At 38.7% G+C, this 22,916-nt stretch overlaps 1 protein-coding gene across 3 annotated transcripts in view; it reads right to left on the bottom strand.

The window, feature by feature from the left end:
• Nucleotides 1-22,916, bottom strand: part of LEKR1 (leucine, glutamate and lysine rich 1) — a 122,602-nt gene that overhangs the window by 60,916 nt on the left and 38,770 nt on the right. For 2 of the 3 annotated variants that reach the window (XM_065557854.1, XM_005286977.4), the window contains 3 exons: nt 20,528-20,647; nt 19,680-19,855; nt 5,094-5,279 (listed from right to left, as the gene is read on the bottom strand). In XM_065557854.1, coding sequence (XP_065413926.1) covers nt 5,094-5,279; nt 19,680-19,855; nt 20,528-20,647 — 482 coding nt within the window. The remainder of the gene's footprint in view (nt 1-5,093; nt 5,280-19,679; nt 19,856-20,527; nt 20,648-22,916) is intronic. The other variant, XM_042853682.2, reaches the window with a different exon arrangement.

The raw sequence follows: 22,916 nt of genomic DNA on the forward strand, positions 1-22,916 counted from the left end.
ACTAGTGTGCAGATCACTGATGGGCATAGGCCACTTACAATGATCGCAGGGCTTAAAGCTTGGGGATCGGGGCATGCCCCATCCCTAGGCTGAGTTTCATCCGGGACCAACTAAATTAGAACTAATAATAAGGGAACTATTAATTATTTTACAACTATTGTACAGGAAACGTTTGGAAGAAACACTGAATGAAACGCAACGCTAGCTGAAGCAGCAGATGTTCCAGCACCGTCACTGGTGGCAAGAAGGAACTGAGGGTGGTGGGAGCTGGCGGCGCCCCTTATACCGCAGCATGTGCGCTCCACTCCAGGGGGCATCAGAGCCAGTCCCCTACAGATACCACTGAGGTGAAAACTTCCAGCACTGGTGCATGTGGCAAGCACACACACACCTAATATGGAATGGACATGAGCAAGCACTTGAAGAAGAACGGACTGTTACTATATGTCAGAAAAATGCCTACCACAATGGGAATCCAATCTCAGTTGGGACCTCTAGGTACTACTGCTAGTACAAATAAATAATAAATAATAATAATTATTATTATTATAAAATATTAAAGCCATCAACAGTGTACAGCACTGAGTAACAAAGCAAAAAGAATACTAGACTGCAGGATTATAAAATACAATTTTAAAAATCATGGTTTGGGTAAGCTAAGTCAGAGGTATATAGCAGTGCAGTTAGGATAAAAACAATTTTTGTGCCGAGGGCCAGAACAATGCCTAAATAGGGCTTAAGTGGGACCCAGTTGGTACATAGTCCTTGCACTGGCCCTTTTCACTGGGGTGAATGCAACCCTTAATTGACTCTAGTTTAACACACATTTTAGAATATTTTTTTAAGAAAGCCAACCTCATTATACTTAAGTAAAAATATGGATCCTTTGTCAGCTGCTGAAAATTCACAAATGAGGACTTTTAAAACCCATTTGATAATGTTATGCCTTTTATATCCCATCTGTCTTCCTTATGTATTTTGCCACTGTTTGGCCTTTTGACTCTCTCCATTTTTGTGTCTCCCTGCTGCTCAAAACTTTTTTCTCTCCTCATTCAAAGTCTTTGTTCCCTCTCTCTTCTGCCCAGAATTCCTCTCTATTTCTCATGGTCATGCTGCCAATGAAGCCCAACCAACTAGTATGTTTGATTTTCCATTAATTTTCAAATTCTTGCTTGGAGAGCAACTTTCTCTGTTAGTTTCTTGGGGGCACTTACGTGGTGCTCAATGGATTTAGTGGTCAGAGGAATCTAGCCTTTCCCTCTTATTTTTAACGAGAGCAGCAATGTGATTAGATTAGATAGCCATAGAAGAAAATCAAAGAAAAGTTAATTTTAAAAGAAAGTTATCAAAGCAGGCTACTAAACAGTAACAACTGTCCTATGGCACCCGGGATCTTGAAGAGTTAAAAGGTTTTCCATGGAACATATGGTAAAGGGAGATAAGAAACATTGAAGTATTCTTTGCATTTCTCACAATAAATATTTGTTCAAGAGGAAAAACAGATATATTGATCTGAACCAAAAAAAGAGCTACATAAATTTTCAAAGATATGGCTATGCCTAATGAAGGAAAGCTCATTTGGTGCATCATTCATTGGAGACATTGTTTAAGAACAGTTCAGATTTGTAAAATTATTACCCTCATATTGATTTTTAGATCACTGCCTGCAAAGCTCATCTTTCATGTGACTGCTTCCTTCATGCTATACATGTTCAAATATGCTTGACATTCTGCATTTCTAAGCTGTTCTGTGTGCCTGACTCATTTTTCTTTTCCTTATTCTCTGTTGTCTTTTGAATTTGTGTACCTCCTACCCCCACATAAATGTCCAAGTGTGCCACTGTGCAGCAATACAAAACAAGCAGATACTTGAGAAATTACACAAGAGCACTGTAGTTCAATAATAACAATCACAGCCTACTGACAATTAAGGAACTTCATACAATTTCTTTGTGAAATGTGTGTAGTACTGTATTTTACATTCAAAAAGTGTTAAATTAATCCTAAAGTAGTGCATCAGTCAAAGGGGGCATGCAGAATCTAGACAAAATGCAGGTGTAACCATAATTTAACACAGAAAAAAAATCTGTCTTTTAAAGTATTTATAACTCATTCATCATCGTGGTCTCCATCTTACAAAAATTGTACACATTTAACGCAGTTTTTAGTTCTCTGCTGCCAAGCATGACATTATGACTTTTTGTAACAAAACACATCATCCTCATCATGGGAAGGTTATGGAGGAGAAAACGGGTTTACATTTTGAATTTGGGTCATACTGTGTTCTTATGCTAGTGAGCTTGATAGCCAAGAGCCAGTGAGAAAGAAAGCTCTGACCCTCTCTACCATAAGACTCATTATTTTTGTTGACAGTTCCCTGCCTGAAGAGTGCAGTTGTCACTGTACATCATCTAAAAGAGGAAGCAAATCTCTGAAATGATCTAGTCCCCTTTGACAACGTTCAAAATTAGATCCCAGACCATCCAGTTGATCTGGTATTCAATGGGGAGCCAATATAACTTCTAGAGCACAGGAGTGATGTGTTTGTGCTTATACTGATGAATGGGTAGGATGCTGCATTCTGGACAAGATGAAGATTTTATAGGGCCTTTATGCTCAGTTATTGTAACAGTCAAGCCTGGAAACTACAAATGCGTAGACCATTTTGGCTAGATCAGCATCTATGAAGAGTGGAAAAAACACCTTGTCAGCTGTATATGGAAGGAGGCATTTTTAGCAGTTAGGAATCAGGAGAACCTTAGTGGTCTAGGGGCAGATTATCTCCTATCCTCCTTGTTAAAATTAAGTTAACATGTTGGTTAATCCCTTGAACTCCCCCTCTTCCCCCCCCCCCCACTAACATTAACTCCATCTTATTTGAGTTTTTGGTTAGCTTTCTCCTCTTTATCCAGGCCCTTCCGTCAGACAGATAAGAGATAGTAACGTTAGCTCTTGATGCAAAAAATATATATAGCAAATGCTGTCTGCATAGTGCTGGCATTTTAGTCCAGACCGTTTCCCAGGGTTTTACATATATATTAAAGAGGGGGAAAAGATAACAGTTTGTGAGGTTTCTGAAGGCAGAGATGTGTGTCTCTATTACAGTCCTTTAAGGATAGTTTGGGAAGAGGGACTTAAACCATAACAGTGCATTTATTTGCACCCAGTTAGGTCACCAAGATGAGTCAGTAGTGTCCAATGACTGACAATGACAAAGACTTCTGAGGTAAAAAAGGGAAAACCTCACTGTAACTGGGTGGCAGCATTTACCTGAACCCACACTAACCTGTTAGCAGTTGATGAGCCTACTGGATAGTGTTAAGTGTATTTTGCTATTTCATTGTTACATTACTCTACCCAGATGTAAGACAGTGGCTCTCTACGAGAGAGGATGTAAGATGTGAGCGCAGCAGTCCACAGGGAGGAATTCTGGGAGCAGCTAACCCTGAAGAAAAGGCTTGAACTGGATTTTGTGTTTCATTTAGTTTTAATTCACAAAATGAACATTAAACACCAAAAAAGGGAGAAGTATTAACCCTCTATGACTTGTGTGGACAGGGTCTCAAAGTCACTGGCTCATATTCACCATCCTCTGTATAGTGTTTGCCCACTTTGAGATCTTTCAAGTGTTTTTGCATGCCAGGGCTTTTAAGAGTAGAAGAGTACCATGAATACCTAACAAAATAAAGATTGTTCTTACTAATATGGGATGACAAGTCAGTAAAAGCCATCTGTGCCCTACTATTTTTCAATCCCACATTAAATATTATCACTGATGTAGGCTTTGGAGTGAAATTCATTCAACACCGTTAACAATAAGAACTGCTGTTTTAGATTTGAAATTACATACTCTGCATGCGGCAGTTTGCTCTATAATAACACTGCCATTTGGATGAGTCAAAGCTGTATCTAGAATAGCACAATCTGTACATGTTCTAAACATATCAGTCTCCAGATGGAATTGTGAACACAATGTAAGCCTTGCTTAAAAATGGGCAGTGTTTTAATAGCTATTAAAATAGAAAAGTAATTAGTAACCATTTATTTTTAAAGAGTGACTGCCCCAAAGCTGGACAGCTTTTAGAGCATCTTGTTAAAAAAAAAATCTTTTTTATTAAACTTTTTCGCCATATTTGGAAAGAAGACGGAGAAAAGAGCTTCTAGAATCCACAAAGAGAGAAGTGATATTCCTTACAGCAGGGATTGGTAACCTTTGGCACGTGGCCTGCCAGGGTAAGCACCCTGGTGGGCCGGGCCGGTTTGCTTACCTGCCGCCTCCGCAAGTTTGGCCGATCGCGGCTCCCACTGGCCGCGGTTCGCCGTCCCAGCCCAATGGGGGCTGTGGGAAGCGGCGCGGGCCGAGGCATGTGCTGGCCGCTGCTTCCCGCCACCCCCATTGGCCTGGAACGGCGAACCGCGGCCAGTGGGAGCCGCGATCAGCCGAACCTGCAGACGCGGCAAGTAAACAAACCTGCCCAGCCCGCCAGGGTGCTTACCCTGGCGTGCCGCATGCCAGAGGTTGCCGATCCCTGCCTTACAGTCTACTATGGGCCTCACAATGCAGATCTAATATACCTGTGCAGCATTGGCACACAGGTACTGCAGAAAACTGCAAGATTAATAGCCATACACAGACACTACTGAGCCCCTACATCAGCTTGTTATACTGTTCTACATGTAAACTTTAGAACATTTAAATTTACATCAAAAATTAATAATTAAAAGTGAGAAATATATAAAGTTTATAAAGTTATACCTCCATTGTATTGTCTACAAGAAATCAACCACCTAACAATGGCTAGGGTAGTTAAAGACAGCTAATATTTATTTTAAAAATGCTTTCAAATTATTTGGAATCATCAAGTTTTGCAACAGCTAGCCCATGTAACTGTGTAATCTTACTACTGATGCCATCAACCCTTCTCCTCTCTGTCCCCCTACTGTTTGTTTCACTCACGTGTGTCTTGTTTCAAATTAGATTGTAAGCTCTTTGGGCAGGGACTATGAGATATGAGTAAAGTTTAGAAAGTAGTTTGATTTTCCATTTCATTGCACCTAGTGATTTGCTTAAGACACAAAAAACTCTCTCTCACCTAATGTTTCCTTCTGTAATTCATGACATCTGTTTTGTAATTCATTCTCTTGTTGGAGTGAAGTCTGAAGCTGCTGACTTTTCAGCTCAACTGCATCGGACACCAACTTCAAATGTTTCACCTCCTCCTGGAGGGACACTTTATCCGTCTGGAATTCTGCCAGCCTTTGATTCAGTCTGGATACTTCTGAGGAAAAAATTATGTAAAATGTTAATAAATTTACATTCTAAAATACAAAGGCACTGCCATAATCCCAATGCCTGTCTTTTGTTAAGAACTCTTCATATTTGCATGAATCTGTAATTTTACTTAAGGTACAAAGCCATTGTAAGATATTTACATCAGCACTGCATCTTTCTGCTGAAAAACACAGACTGATGAAAGAGGTGGCTTTTCCAATGCATTTACACTCAGGCAACTTGCACTAGGTTGTTGAAATATTAAGCATGAAATGCAATGTGAGTGATCCTTCTTTTTAAATAAATAAGCATAGGGATTTATGCATACAAGTTCCATTAATGCTAACCTTTTATCTGCAACATCCCTGAGCAGTAAGATGAAAATAAACTCCTAAAAGCTCACCAACAATGGTCACGTTGGGGGTTGTTTTTTGTTTGGGGGGGGGGGGGGCGGGGTTGGTCAGCTATTGATGGATATTAGAGGACAAATAATACAAGTTTTAATAAATAATAATGTAGAATTTCTCTTAGATCTCAAAATAAAATTCATATGGACTTATTAGAAAGACACACACACAAAACACCAGTATAGTAAAAATACATCTGAATTTCCATAACCTCAAATTTCCAAACATATTTCCAAGATGAAACTTACCATGCAAGGTCCCACTCTTGAGATTAAATGTTTTCTTTTTCAAATATTCAGGATAAACTTCTCATTTTCTCAGTTCAGTATATTTAACACTACATTACATGGTACCAGTCCTAAAACAGTATCTATATGGGTAGTCTTAGGCCTGCAGGTAGTCCCACTGAATTCAATAGGGTTCCATGCAGGCTAAGGGTCTCACCTGTAGTAGATTGGAGCTCATAAGTTTAAATAAAATAAAGTTCATTTGTTATTATATATTTTTATGTCCATTAACTCAAAATTGTCTTATGTGAAAAAGAAAACATGAACAAAACTATTTCATTATTCACTTTTAATATTTGAATGAAGTGATCCAGATAATTAACTATCAAAGATAACTATTGAACAAGTGCAATAATTTTTAGGATTTTATTTATATCTAAAACACATGTTAAAAGTATAAATCCTTAAAACTCTAAGGAGACAATGTGGCTTTAAAAAGTATATTGTTTTGCCTGATGGTTGTTGAACTGACTTATACCTCTGAAGATGGCTTTGTTGCGGGGCACCCAAAAGTCTGATCAATTTCAGGCAACTAGCATAGAATGCAGCAAACTGATTATTGCTGAGGGTGGACAGAGCAGATTCTTCCCACCTATTGCAGCTTTGACTTCAGTGAGAGATATTCCTGCATATACTGAGGCTGAATTCAGTCCACGGTATTTTCCCACCCCAGTAAACCTGAACCTTACCTATGTATTCAAAACAAAATTCAACAATGAGCAACAGGGGTTTATTTGCACCCAAACCTTTCTAGTCTTCGAAGCCTCAGACCCCATTTCTGAAATACAAAAAAATTTACAAACCCATTTTGAAATCAAAGCTGGAAGGGTTCGTAGAGCTTTAGTGGAGACATCCATGGAACTAGCCATTTTTAAAGCATATTTTAAAAACTTAGTTCAGACAGTCTGAGAATAATATCAGATTTTATTTTTCATTTAATTACTCGTTTTAATTATTGCTATTGAAGAATCATATGCTATGTCTTCACCACAAAAAGATGGGTTTTTTTTTACTGTGGGATAACTAATGCATATTAACTATACTGTTGTAAGAGCCAAGTGGAAACAAGGCACAGGTCATGTTTACCACAAGGTAAATAGGCCAGGTCAACTACAAGTAGGGGAATAGTACTGACCTCACCTCACTACCTCACAATAACAACTACAGTCCCTTGTCTCCCCTGGAATTTTACCACAAGATAGCTAACATGCACTAGTTCTCCCATAGTAAAAACATATCTTTTGTGATACTTTTAGTCTTTATTTGTTTTATTGGATGATGGTTATGACACGTTCAGTAGTTAGGTGGTATAATAAGAAATATAATATGTTTATTACAGAAGTTTAGTCTCATTCTTTAGTACTACAAATAATACAAGTTTTTATCAGTTTTCCCTAGTTGCATGCATCTGGGTGCCAATAAAGAGAGATTACATCCCAACCAGAATGCCCCTGCAAGGTTAAAGGGTATATACTGTTGCCTGTTTGGCTAGTTTAGCATGTCAAGTATTTAAGAATGCAATGGCACTAGTCAATAAAATGACTTTTATGTCAACATGCTTGTATCTTTTCCAGAGGACACTAAAATGGTTCTTTTGAAGTATGTTCTAGTACACAGAAAAAAAATATGATTTCAGCACAAAAATTCTTTCATATAATCATACCATTTAACTAGTAAATAAGATAACAAATATATTTGAAACATGAAATTGGGTTAAAACAAGCTATTTATTTACTGTCCTTGGTTTCCAAAGTATTTCCTCTAGGAACAAGACTCCTAGAGCCATGAAAAATATTTTGTGATATGCTGTTTTAGTCCAACAACCTTTACTTATTCATATTATTAATTATTATTATTATTTATATAACAATAGTGCCCAGGGGCACCAGTTAGGAGCAGGGCCCATTGTGTTGGACATCGGACACAAACAAACCAAAAGAAAGGCTCAAAGAGTCTTAGGCCTCAATCCTAAAATTGTTCTGTGCAGGAGCAAGATCCAACCACACCACATGAAAGAAGTTGTAGGCTTAGGCCCCAAATAAGGGCGCGAGGCACCAAGTGAATATAGAATACAACACAGGGTAGAGGAGAGCAGGCAGATAAGGATGAGAGGAAGAGAAACATAAGGTTGCCTATATTAGCTGAGTGTAGGTTGAATAGTTTGAAAAAATAGTTGATTAAGTATATACAAAGCTTTGTACTTATTTTATAAGATTACATCTGAGCAGAAAGATCCTAATGACCTCTTGCTGAAGACATTTAAAACTAGACAAGACAAAAACCAAGTAAATACATTGTAGGGGACAAACTTATACTGGCAGGGGAATGAACTAGGTCTTTTTTTTTATCTATGAGTCTATGAAATATATGTATTAAAACCTTACCCTGACAAACTTTTAGACTATGACTGTGTCTAATCCTGCATTCCTTGGGCACCCAAAACTCCAACTAATTTCACTGTTTACTTTAAAGTCAGGAAAAAGAGGTTCTTCCATTACATAAAAAATGTTAGTTCTGAAATGTAGCGCACCCTCTTTTAATACACCAATCTGTATCTATGGATAACAAGAATGTTTGTTTTGGGAGAACAAGATTCACTTTTGAGATATGCTTATTTTTGGACTTGCAGCAGTCAGTGTTCAGTTGTGTTTGTACTATTTTTGTTCGTATTACTAGTTACAATGTTCCTGACATTGAGATTAAGTCTCATTTGTATCGGTCAAACCAACAACTGCATAATTCTTGATGTTGCCCACAGGCAGATTTTTAATAGTTTATGCAGGCAAGTACTTCCATTAACTATGCCTTATCCTAATTGTTATCTTAATACTTATTAATACTGATGTATTGACAAAGGCATTGCACAGTACTCAAAAAAGTGATTAAAATGTAGGTTACCACTTGACATTAATTATCCAGGTCTGAATAATTCCATGCACAATCATTTTTAAAGGTTTTTAAGACTGTCATGTATAAACTAGTCCAGGACATCGTGGCTCAAGAGCGGCATTTCATAAACCCTATTTTTACATCTATGACATAGAACACAAGTTCTCCAAAGACTATTCTTGAAAGCTACAACAAAAAAGTAGCACTATAAATGATCCAAACACTGTATACTTTTAAACTAAACTAAAAATAATAATTTACTAAATCCTAACACTGATCCCAGAGAGAGTTAAGGCTACATGACAAGGCAAACTTGCAAAAATAACAAAAACATAGCAGACTGGGAACTGATGAATGATTATGGGTAAGGGATTTTGAGCCAAAATGCTGGATTTCAGGGATGTGTACACACAAGTATAGTAGTTCACTACTTTGAAAGGATACGTGGTGTGCAGTGCAGGACACAACACCTACAGAGGGGACCTTCAACAGGCCATATCATTAACCTTAAAAATAAATCATTCTAGATATTATTTTCTTGGAATTTAATTAATGCAAAGGCTCTTGGAATGAAAATTACTAACAAGCAAACAGGTAGGATACTTCTGTAAATGTATAAGTGTCTTCTAGGTCACTTCTACCGGAATAATAGTTGAATGGAAAGACAGTGTCTCATGAGTAATTCTTACATCATGCTACAGGACAATAAAACAAAGCTGAGATGTTATAGCTGGGCACCTGGAACATTACTGAGGCATCCTCTTGTTTCAAGAGAGGAAGCATACATATTTAAGAATATTACAAATTAATAAAACAGTACTTCAGAAAAGAACAGCTGGCACATTGTGAATACTTTTAAATACCATAAATTATTCAGACATATGACTACATATTCTCTTTATTTTCATAGGAATAACAAAGGGGAGAAAATACAGTGCCTGTTTCTAGAGTTATTAATGTCCTCGGTTTGTGACATCATAATAATTTCAATAGCAATCAATCAACTGTAATGTCACAAACAACGGATTGTGAAATAAGGCAGGAAATATGCAAGAAGAGTGGAACCCTTAGTGCCATGCACTACACTTAGTCTTCATCTTGTTAAAAGATTGGTTCATGGTTCAAAAGGCAACACATAAACATTAAATCTATTATTCTAGCAAAAGTGAATAGTAAAAGAAAGCAACATGCTTGTAATACTTGTCTTCAGATGGTTACAGTACTCACTCCTTGGTGCCTGCTCCCTGCATGTAACTGGGGTCAGAACATTCCGAGCTCAGTGTTCTGAGTTAATATACACCTCAGTGCATGATGCATGCCTACACTCACTTCTGAGGCTTAACAGCATAACAAGCATAACTGCCTCAACTACTAGTTCCTATTATAGTGCAAAACATTAAAAACTATCCTAATTCAGCAGAGAAAGTGGGTGAGTGGTAATCTATTATAATAATTATTACCTTCCGAGAACAAGAACTGCGGGTAGATAATTTCCTTTTTTCCAAAGTTAAACAGTCTAACAAAGCCACATGTACATTTTAAAGTGACTAAGAAGTCATTCGGATACCTTTGAAAACTCAATAATTAACCCAATGAGAAAAATTGTACCTGATCATTGTTTCTGTGACTGTTTGGGTTATGCCTCTTTCTAAGCAAAATTTCAAAGGTAGTTCAAATTTATTTATCAGCAACAGGGCTTGGCCACACCCCTTCCACCACAAGAATACTTCCACAGCTTATTGAAACAGTTACATTTACATTAATGAAAAATACCTAAAGCAACCACTTACTTAACTTCTAGTAACTATCTGCTTCATGCCTAGTAGTGATTATTTTAGAATCACCCAGAGAAATCCAGGTTGCATCGACTGAGGAAGAAGTCCATCCCAGAAATGTAATGTTCAAGAAACCAATTTTCATTCCGGATCCTGAGCTTGCCCACTCAGAGCTAGGTATGAACATAGTGAGCAATAAGGATCAATAGGACAGGTAAATAGTCACAGGATAAAATTTCTTCTTCCATGAAAACAGTAATTTTGGAACAGCCTGAAGTGCATCTTCCTGCCAAAGGATGGTTCCGTGGAAAATTGAAGGTCAGGCCTACAGTGTTGAAGGATGATCCAGTGGTAAACTGGAAGATTTTCTCAGTGGTAGAAGTCACCCTGTTGATTCAGAAAAGTGACCCAGTACAGGATGAGTTTACCTGCAGCTGAATATGCTTCAATGAAGCAGTGGTTGATGTGCCTTGGTATGAAGCATTTGGATGCAATCAGGCAGAACCATCTTGGGTTAAAGGGAATTAACCAGGATGATGTTTTTCTGAACAGGTCAATCCCATCAAGATTTTTTTTTTTAATGCTGTTCTCACATCCAACATGTGCCACATTTTTTTCTTTTGGGTATTCAGGATTTGGACACAATGATGGAAAAATGATTTCCTATGAAGTTGGAAAGGTGAATTATGTGGTAGGGGTGCTAGCCTGGGTCTTGAGAGACCTAGATTCAATTCTGTCCTCTGCCACAGGCTTCCTGGGTATCCTTGGGCAAGTCACTTAGGACCAGATTTGTAAAGGTGTTTAAGCAGATAAAGATCCAGATAGGTGCCCAGTGGAATTTTCAGAAGCACCTAAATGCCTAACCACCATTGAAATCAATGCAAGTTAGGTGTTGAGGCACTTTTGAAAATTCTACTAGATGCCTAGCTCCATCTTCAGGTACTTAAATACCTTTAAAATATGGCCCATAGTATCTTGTTGCCTCAGTTACTCATCTTTAAAATAGGGTTAATTGCACTTCCCTACTAAACAGGGAAGTTGTGAAGATAGTAAGATCCTCAGATACTATAATAATGGGAGCTACATAAATATATTAGATAGATAGGATCAGCCTCGGTTATGAATGACTCCAAAGCAAGGAGCGTGTCCTTTCCCTCTTGTAAGATGAAGTAAAGATCATGGTCCTTTTAGAGCAGAGATATCAGAGACCTCTTTGCCATGTAATTGTACATGTGCTGATAGAAAAGAAATACAGGGAAGTAGATGTCATTGTTTCAAACACATGGACTGTGAGAACTGATAGCATGTAGTTATGCCCCAACTAGGAAAGGTAGGTCTAACTTGGTTTGGATAGGCATACCACGCTAAAAAAAGGGTAGATATCTTCTGGTGATCTATAAGAGACCTAGATAACTTTACATTTATAATGCTGTTTAATGCTGAAAATATGTAATGTGATAGTTGGAGGTCTTAGGCACAAGTCTATGCTATACCATAGAAAAACCAAGAGAGTTGGAATGCCTGACTTCCTGGGAATTAATCTCTTTGTCCCAACATGAGCGTGAGAATTCAGTCTGCATTTCTGTGTTGGCTGAATGGGGAAAAGACTTATGGGATACATGAAGAATACCTATTATTTCAGAAAAATATCCCATCTTAGTTAGGATCCGATGGACAAGCTATTAGATTCAGGTAAGGAGACATTATTTACCTTGTACAGTAACTGGACTTCCTCAAAATGCATGTCTCTATGAGTGCCAGCAGTGCCTGTTCATCTTGCACACGTGCCCTACACATCCTCATGCCTCATACCAAGGACATATAGGGCTCTGAAGGCGAACCACCCTCAGTTCCTTCTCTACTACAAGGTCCCAAGAAGATGAGATTCTGAAGCAGAGAGGAGACAGGCAGGTAGCAGAGCACGCATAGAGGCACACATCTCAAAGAAATCCAATTACTATACAAGTAACTTTTTTTTTTTTTGAGTAGTGTCCCTGTGTGTGCTCCACTTGAGAGGACTCCCTAGCAGTATCCCCTGAAGGAGGTGGGGGCTTCAGAAATCGGTCAGGCTGTCCATAGAACTAGAGCCAAAGGCAACATCTGCCCAGGAAGCATCAACCAAGGCATAGTGTCTCAAGGAAGTGTGACTCAAAGACCATGTAGTAGCCCTTCATGTTTCCATAACAGACGCAGCCTTTAGCAAGGCCAGAGATGTGGGGTACGATCTTGTAGAATGGGCAATGACCTTAGGGAGGTAGGATACATTAACAGCTGTATAACAGGCTCTAAGTGGGTTTCTGGTTCATGAGGCTTGGGCAAGAAGAGCAGGAGATAAACTGATTGATATGAAAATTCAAAGTAATCTTGGGTAAAAACATTGATGTGGTTAAAGAGAAACTATCTTTGAAAAAGTCGGTATTGGAAGGTCAGCCCTTAAAGCTCCCAGTTCTACATTCCTTCAGGCACAGATAACAGCCACTATGAATGTCATTTTCATGGAGAGGTTGAGAAGTGAGGAGGTTATTAACACTTCAAAGGGTGGCTTCATCAAAGCACTGACAGACAAATTCAAGTCCCAGATAGGAGAAGGGTGTCTAACATTCAGGAAGAGGTTCGATAGACCCTTTATAAATCTCAGTGTTGCAGGGTGAGTGAATACTGAGAAGCCTTGTACCAGAGAATGGAATGCTGTGATGGCAACTAGGTGTGCTTTAATGGAACTCAAAGAAAATCCTGCTTTCATCACAGTAAGTAAGTATTCTAACACCTCAGAGATAGGAGAGTCAACAGGAGAGGGTCACAAGTACTCCTGTTCTTTTTGAGGATACAGACTAACATGGCTGCTACCCTGAAACTATGGTGAGTACATCAATGGTAAAACCTTTTTCATTTCTGGGAGAGGAGAGTCTGTTTGCTGAGAAGACAGTGGTCTCTGGAAAAGTTCTACTAGGTCAAGAACCACAGCCTAATTCAAGGTGGCCAGTATTACTGCTGCCTTCTCCTTTTTGATCTTTTGAAATACTCTTCCTAGTGGTTGCAGAGGAAAAAAAACCTCCAGATTTGGCCATTTGGAAACTAGTGAGTCTATTTCCACTGATCTCTGGTCTGCTTCCTTTATGAACAAACACCTTGGTTTTGCACTGCTGAAAACAAATAAGTCACTTGATGGTAGCCTAGCTTCCTTATTTGAACTGGAAAGCTTCCTGGTTCAGGAACTACTCTGCTTATCTGGAAATACTCTTAAAGGACTCTAAAATGATGTTCTTCATAGGAAAGACTTGATATTGCTTCTGTCTTTAGACATGAGAATTTAGTCACAACCTGTTGGTTTATATATGTTATATTTGCAGTATTTTTTTACTATAACAGGACATGCTCTTAAGGATCCTAGACTAGTTCTCAGGTTCTGGCAAAATCAGCGCTTTGTAGCCTCTCTGTCCTTGATCATGTGCTCTATGTGTTGTGATTTCCAGGTAGTCAAAACTGGGAAAAAACACAAGGATCTAAGTTGTGAAGGGAATGCACTACTCAAATCGTTATTTACTTTTCCATGCATTTACTATGGTAAGACCCGGAAGAAATCTCGAAGTTCTCACATGCAGTTTTGTCCAGAGAATGATCTAATGCAAGAGACTAGTAGACCTAGGAAATGCAGGTAAACCCAGATAGAGGACATCCTGTTCAGATAGATGACACTGCAGAGAGCAGCGTTTGGACATTGTTGAACATTTCCTGAAGGAGGAAGTTTCTGGCTCTCCTTGTAACTCTTAGGCAGACAGTCTTCTGGAGGTGGTGTCACAGACCTCTTCTTCAGCTTATTGCAAAAGCATGTGCCTGGAGCATGGTGAGAAGTCTCTGATTTGCATCCTGTGTGCATTTCTTGGGAAAAGTGGACTTGAAATTTGGAAAGGGGAATTCTGGTCAGAAAGGTGCCTTTTGCTGTTCCAGTGAAAATCCACTGAAATTTGTCCAAGTTATAAGCCACTGAAAATCACTGTTTACATGCACTAACTAGAGATTTCTTAGAGTCTAGCAGCAAAACTATCTGAACATTTCTTCTGTGCCTAGTATACTCCACCCTCACAGAGCTCTGTACCACCAACAATAAGCAGGATGACCAGATAGCAAGTGTAAAAAATCATAACATGGGGTGTGTGTGTGTGTGGGGGGGGGGGTAATAGGAGCCTATATAAGAAAAAGCCCCCAAAATCGGGACTGTCCCTATAAAATTGGGACATCTGGTCACCCTAACAATAAGTATGCTCAGCCTGGGGCCCAGCAGGACTTTCTTGCAACTGATCCTTCATGCTGCTGGGGAAAATGTAGTGCTGGACACCAAAAGCAGAGAGGCTTTTTCTCCTGTGCTGTCAGTGATCCCTTCTAGCTAATGATAAGGGGTAAGATGTAGGAAAGGAAATGTGAGAGGGACAAATACAGGGATAGAGGGGGAAAGGGACAAATTAGTAAGGACAGGAGCAGAGGGGGATAGAAACAGGGAGAACAGACAGAAGATAACAGGTTGGGGGAGTGAGGGCTGCATTCTAGTGTTAGAGGCAGAAAGGTCTATGTACATGCTCCCTTCCAGAACCTGGAAGTGAATTCAGGATTCCTGAGTTCAAATATCCTTCTGGTGTCTAGCAAATAACAGTAAAATCTACTGGTAAAATGTATGTCTCGTCCCCCATTAGTGGCTGGCCCACATAGAGGATAAAAGGCTAATATTGCTACAGTTGCTCCACTGGATACAGTGGTAGAGGTCTGTGCAATGGTTCTAAATGTCCCGGCTCTGCTGATGATCCATGTGGGGGCCATCATGATTCCATATGATGGAATTTGTGTCTTTTCGGTTTACTTTTTCAAAATGTAAGAAATTACATACAACCCCCCCACCCCCATTTTAAAAGAATGTTAAGATTGCAAAGTCAGACACTCAAAAAGTAGAAAATGCCAGAATGAATACTGCCTCATGGAACCTTAATTAGGCCCATTCAGTGCACATTAGAACAGTGTTCAAGGGTGTGTCATGAGTGAGGCTTTTGTCTGTAGATCCTCTGCCTCATTTGTTGCAGAAGCTGGAAGGTGTATAGTGATTGAGGTAGAGAAGTGTAGGAAGAAAAAGGATGGTCTTGTGGTTAAGGCAGTTGAATGCTAGCCTGGAGAATTGGATTCTATTCCTGCTTCTGCTACAGAGTTCCTATGCGATGCTAGTTAAATCACTCAAACCAAAATTTTCACAGATAGCCACTAACTGCATGTTCCTCATTTTCTGGTTGCCCAACTTGAGAGACAGTCTGATTCACAGAAGTATTGAGCGCTCACAATTGCAACTGAAGTAATGGACAACCTTAATCTGGCATTTCTTAACTTTTGAGTGTTTGACTTTGCAACTCTAACATTCTTTTAATATTTATTATATTTGTATGTAATATAAATAAGAGTAGGATCTCACAATTACTTCTTGCTTCCCAGTGCAGTGCCAAAGGTAAACTTAGTTCTGCCTCTGTATTGTGGGGGGAGGGGATACAGGAGTAGTCAATAGGCGGACCACAGGCGCTTTCGAATAGACTGCAAAATCTTTTAATGTACTTATTATCATCATTATTGTTATTACGGTGTGAAAAATGTTTCTCTGGAGTTTGGACCTTGAGTACATCTTGACAAAGAAATCTGGACCGTGATAAAAAATAATTGACTACCCGAGGGGCGATAGATGAGATGACTTCAAGGTCCTTTCCAGTCCTGCACTTCTATGATTCTCAGATTCTCTAACACTAACCATCTTGAATGAGTATGACACCATAGGAAGACAGAGATATGGCAAATTAAAATATCTTCAAATATTAGGATCTTAGGCTAAAGCACACATATTGCCTGTGCTTCAATCTGCCCTTAATGACTGAAGAGCTGATCCTATAACCAAACATTTCACAATTAAATATGCTATTAGAATATCTTTTAGCAATTCTCTGTTCCATCTTGAAAAGCCTTTTCTTAAATGCCAAGCATTTTACATGCTGTGTGAAGTGATGTTATAATGGGCTTCATAATTTAAAAGGAAGCCAGATTGCCCCCATCTTGCTTTGTGCACTGTTTGTAAATTGCAAGAAGCATTCCTTATAATAAACAGTGAATTGTATTTGAAAATGAAGATTTTAATTAAAATCTTAAGCTTCCTGCTGGTAGCTACTATCTTGCTGCAAAGTAACTTTGTCTGTGACAGCAGGCTCAGAAAAGTCAACTCATTAAAAATGATCACAGAAAATTTTCACTGCCCCCGTGTGAACTGTCAGACTGGTGCACAGAACAAAATAGTTTTCTTTTAAGTAGTATTGCATAATGGCTTTAAGACAATTTTATGATTAGACATACTATGAAAGGAAAAGGTACAAGAAAATATTCCACATTTTCATTTTGACCAATCTAACTTCTGTTTGGTTGAATGAAGGATGAGGAAGATGCCTGTAGCTACTCCAATAAGTAGAATTCTGCAGGATATTAAAAAACAAGGGGTATCTTGCCTTATGAGTAGATATGTTTTCCCTAGTATCATTCTTACTTATTCTACTGTGGTTACTAAGGTCCTACCACTCAACAAAATAAGAGCGCTATACCCTTACATGTATTTGGTTTATTGTTTACTTTGATGCCAGTAGTACTACTCTATCTTAATTGTTAACTTGTATTTTATTTTTGGAATTGGTAAATAAAGTTTCATGTTTAAAAAGCATTGGCATCAAAAGTAGTTTCTTTTGTTAAGTACTCATTTATCTCAGTTGCCTGTTGAATTATGTAACTTAATTTTTCAAAGTGAGAGCTGAAAGATTGAAATCAGAGAGCATTCAAAATAGGTTATGAATTACAAAATGTGTATAGCAAAGCACAGCTCAAATGACAGTACATGCACATGTTGACAATGAGGTGCACTGTAGTTATTTTTTAAAATCTTGAATCTACGGTATCTAGTTACTCAGATAACAATTCACACTCCAAAAATCAAAAATAATTTCATAGCGTGTGTGTGTGTGTGTGTGTTCAAGAAGGAAAGGTTAAAAGTGTGCCTAATTTTGTACTTCTGCCCTGTGGTGAAAGATTACAAACATTTCTTTACCGACTACTCAAAAAGGCAGGCCCAGAAAGCCACATTCAGCAATATCTGTACATTTAGCAGGACAGCTACTTTATTAATTACATTGAAGTCCATGCTTTGAAGACCAAAATCTGTAGAACAAATTATGGTAAATACAGCTAGAAAAATGTAGCATGTCAGACCCAGGAGGTATAAATTGCTTTTTGTGAATTACAAAAATGTATGTTACAACATATCTGTTTATTCCCTACTCAAGTTTTAGATTAATTGAAAATGCTATATGAAATGAGGACAGTACGTTTTAAATATAGTTTCCTATAACATATTTGACATTTTCAAAACTAACTACGAAATACTTCTTATACTTGCTATTATCAGCCTTACTACGTTGTTTACATGCTTTATATTCATATAGCAGTTTTTGAGTTCTATAATTCTATTTTTATTTAAAACATACAAGTGAATTTAGGGCTTGTTTGAGGACCTTACAGAAAGTACAAGTAATGCAAACTGGCCCCAGACTCCTGCGCATACACCACTACCCTGTTCTGTAAAAAGCAGGTCAAATTTTGCTAGTAACACTCAAAATTCTTGGTTTATTACCTTTAGGGGTTTGCGGGTAAATTCAGCTTCCATTCAACCCTGGTCTTGCTAAATTATGGACAAGAGTGCCAGCTCCAATAGTGGGGAGTGTGGCAATAGCGGTGACGCAGATATCTGTCCCATTAGTAACCGGACTTAGCTCAACTCCTTTCACATAGGCCACAAAGACCCAACATATATTTCAGGCACTTCTGCCCTAGGCCAAATTAAGATCCACAACTGAAAATCTATCACATCACATATCCCATGAGCAATCCCAGTTCCCTATCTTCTGTAATTTTAGTTTACAGTTTTATACTCATAATCCAAAAATTACAATCTTACCAAATAAGTAGTATACAGCTCAAAAGTATTCATGTATTCTTTTTTTTTTACACTGTATAAAACAGTGTATTTTTGTGAGCTGTGGTTTTAAATTTTTTTTTTTTTTGCATGCTATTCTTTTACAACTGGCGATGACCCCATAAAGTTTTCCTGTTTCTTCGGTTCAATTTCAGGCTGAAACGTGGGGTTCGACGCTGGCACTGTCTCTTTCGCAAAATAAGTGTAAATGGGTCATCTCTTCTGAACACAATCAGGGACCCAAAAACAATTTGGGCTTCTTGGTGGCTTGTAAAAGGACATGGCCACAGTGTCTAGGTTCCCAATTTTAAATCCACTGCTCTCAAAAATACACGGTTTTATACACACGGTCAGATACTCGTTGGCTAGAGTTTTTCAAATAATCCGCTCTGCAATAGCGCATTTCTGGAAGGAGGTGGTGGCTCTTATTTTAAAATCTTGGTATGTTAGCATTGGTTCAAAAGAAAGCATTCTATGATGTAGCTGTAGAACAGCTTCTGATTGCTCCAGCATAGTTTCCTCCTAAAGCTCGCCACCCAGAACAGCTATCATTTCACTACCGGCAGCCCTGCGGTAGGATGCTTCGCTCTGCACATGTTCAGTGACACAGACTCTTGTTGCTTTATTTTTTCTCTAAAGCCCTTTCTTCTTTGCCATGTGCTTATTTTTCCCTCTTTGTTTTCTTTCGTAACTTCTTTACTCTTTCAAACTTTTTTTAAAACCCTCTCTCCTTAATAAACCAACCAATCTTTATTTTTTTTAAAAACTCCTTTCTTTAAAATTCTCACAAAACCCAGCTAAGCATGTCAAAACACAAGCACACAACCTTTCCCATCCAAAAGTAAAAGAAGAATAAAAAAAATCAAAATGGCGGATGGTGCCAAACGTGTACATGACCAAAAACGGAGGGCAGGACGTAAGCCATAAACAGGACATGGAAACCTGTCAAAGAATACATGGTGATGAGTACTATCGAACCGTATACTACTCAAATATTATTGCAAGTTGATGATTTACCTGTCGATGCGTCTTTGCTTATAGTTTTTATTTGTAGAACAATCTCTTCTCTCAGTAGAGTCCAGTTGTCTATCTTATTAGATGCAATTTCTTTAATACTGACTAGCTCTCTTCTAATAAAGGGAAGTAATGAAAGAGTCTTGCTTAGAGTTAACCGATGGTTCTCCAATCTTTTTCTGCAAAAACAGAAAAATATTTACAAGAACAATATTTTCTTTAAAAAGCAAATAAAAATGTCTGAGAAGATATTTTCAAATTGTGGCTTTACCAAGAAAAACTGCTAATAACTTTTCCTTCCATCGTATTTTGTTACAATTATTCAATATATTCAATATGTTTAAACATTTAACATGGTCTTCACAACACATCGAAATATTTCTCCCTCCCTTATTTATGTAAAATTGAAGACAAATTTTGATTGGACAAATGGATGTTCAGTGATTCTTTTTCATGGCTTTAGAATATAAAGAAAAAGTTTTCAGTTGACATATATTTGTGCACCAGCTAAAAGTCCTCCTTTGCAACCAGGGATAAGAAATACAGTACTGCAGCTGCATTCCACGTGCTACTATATCACAAGAACTTTAACTCTGTTGATAATTTATTATTGAGATTAACAAGAAAATTGCCAACAATATAACTGGAAAATGACCAAATTGTATTTATTAACACAATATCATTTTACTATGTTCTGAAAAACAAACATTGAAATGTTTCCAAACTTTTTTTCATTTGCCATCTTTTTCTTGTCATTCTATAATTCTATCAAGCAAGTCCTGTTAACTGATTGTACTATACATTTTTTCACAGGAGAAAGATCTACCATATTGCCCTTTTGGAATTCTTACCTGAACAGTTGTAACTTTTTATATGCAACTTCCTTCTCTTCTTGGAAGCATCTCAAGGCCTCATTCAGATTTTGTAGTTCATTTTGTTTGTCTTTCAACTGCACAGTTAGGTTATTTATTCTACATATATGTAAATAAAAAAGTTATATAGTGTTACTATTTGCACAACTAAAAATCCACAGATTCTACTTCTTGCAGTAGTTTTGAGTGTCAATTTTTTAATGCTAGAAATTTTACTCTTTAGGACTAGAGACATGGTATGCTTAAGTGGAACATCTCCAGCTGGTGAACGTACTTCCTCTTACTGTTCACCAGAGTCTACTGACTTTTAAGGCATGGAGCATTTGCTTGACTATGGATTATTTCTGTGTTACTGTTATGATTAGTTATAACTATATAGGGAGATGAATTATATGTCCTGCCAATTGTGGGTAAGAGATGTAATCAGTTAAAAGTTGGCCTAAGCATTAATTGTAGTCTGCAAATATGGCGATTGCAACAGAAATTCAAACAAACAGTGGCAATCACCCTGTGTAGGTCACAAATTAAAAAATCACTGTCTTTGTAAGATTCAATTTTTATTAAACAGCAATACACAGATTAACATTTCTTAAATGGGACATGACAGTGAGTAGCACTCTCTGAAGTGAGGATCTCACAGCTGCATGCAAGTCCAGCTGTCATTATGGAAAGTGTCCCTGGGGTGGAGTGCAAAGGGTACTGGCACCGTTTTCCACAGACAGGGGCAACCAAAGCTGAAATCACACTACTCATGGTAACCAAAGATGCAAGGGTGCATCTCCTGTATGCATGCAGCTTCAGACCTGGTCCGTATGCTGCTCGCCTGTATGCTGCTTTGGTTCTTCCAGAAGTAATGGCTGATTGGCGCGGCAAAGTTTCCTACAATGGGGGAAGAAATAAAGCAGCTCTGCCAAGGAACCTTCAGCTGAGGATTGTAGAGTATCTGCAGGAAAGTTTTCCTAGAGATCTCTATGGAGGATTCCCGGGAGATCTCTGTGTGCATTAACAAACTTAATCCCCAGGGTCCCCACTGAATAGCTGCACAGTGGAATGCAAAGCAGATGTGAAAAGCACCTGGTATTGTTAATCTCCATCCCTTCTCCCACGTGCACCATGTAACAAAATAAAGGACAGCTCTACCTCATGTAATTGCGCACCATCAAAGAAAAATGAGCAGTTACCAGAGCTCCCCTTTTCTGCTTCAGACATGCCAGAGACGGACTGCTGGAACTAGCTAGACTCCTCTGGAGTCAAAAAGAGGTCCTGGCTCGCCATGCCACCGGACGAGCCTGTCACCTGTCCACATCCTACTCCAACTTGACCTTCTCATCCACCACTTCATCCTCCACTGTCCCATTGCCTCCAGTCCCCCCAAAGCTCTCATGGGGTTCTTGGTGGTGGAGGTGGGGTTGCTGCTGAGGATAGCGTGCAGCTCCTTGTAGAAGCAGCATGTTTTTGGTGCCACACCAGAGCAACGGTTGGCATCTCTGGCCTCAACTCCTTTATCTTAGCATGGCACAGCTGTGTGTCGCTTTTGTGCTCCCGCTCATGGCACAGATGAGAAATCTGCTCGTAGGTGTCAAAGTTTCTACAGCTGGATCGGAGCTGCAACTGCACATCCTCCTCTCCCCATAAACCCAACACATTCAACAACTCCAGTGTACTCCACGCTGGAGCCCATTTGCTGCAGAAAGCCAGCATGGTCAGCTGTGAAGATGCAATGTGAGCTGTGCAGGCTGAGCAAACAGGAAGTGAAATTTCAAAAATTCCCAGGCCTTTAAAGGGACAGGGGTGTATGCTGTGTACCTGGCTGCAGTGCAGCGGAGTAGAAACTGCTTACTAGAGCGGTCATGATGGGCATTATGAGACACCTCCTGGAGGCCACTTAGGGAGACAAAGCATAGTGTCTACACAGACACTGCGTTGCTCTAACTTTGTCGCAAAAACCTTTATGCCACTCGTTGAGGTAGTTTTATTATGTCGGCTTAACAGGAAAGTTAAATCAGCGAGTGGAGCCTTGGTGTGCATACTCCTCCACTGTTGTGTCGAAGAAACCTGACTTTGTCGACAAAACTGTGTAGTGTAGACCAGGCTTAAAAGAGCTCATATGCAGGTGGGAGATATAGCGTTGACCTTGTCTAGCTACATCGTGATAAACATCACTGCCTGTGCCTTGTTGCTGCTAGGATTTTACAGTGAGATAATTAACACGAGTTAGTTATTTCGCTGTAAAAACCAATACCTTTTTTTGGCAAAGAAGACACAGCTGAAACAGAATAAAAAAACCCAAAGAAAAGCCTTGAAGTGCTCCCCAAATATCATGAATAAAATTTAAAAATAAATAAAATAAAATAAAATATATGGAGAT

This window comes from Chrysemys picta, chromosome 9, assembly GCF_011386835.1.
Source record: "Chrysemys picta bellii isolate R12L10 chromosome 9, ASM1138683v2, whole genome shotgun sequence".
In the NCBI taxonomy this organism is placed as follows: domain Eukaryota; kingdom Metazoa; phylum Chordata; order Testudines; family Emydidae; genus Chrysemys; species Chrysemys picta.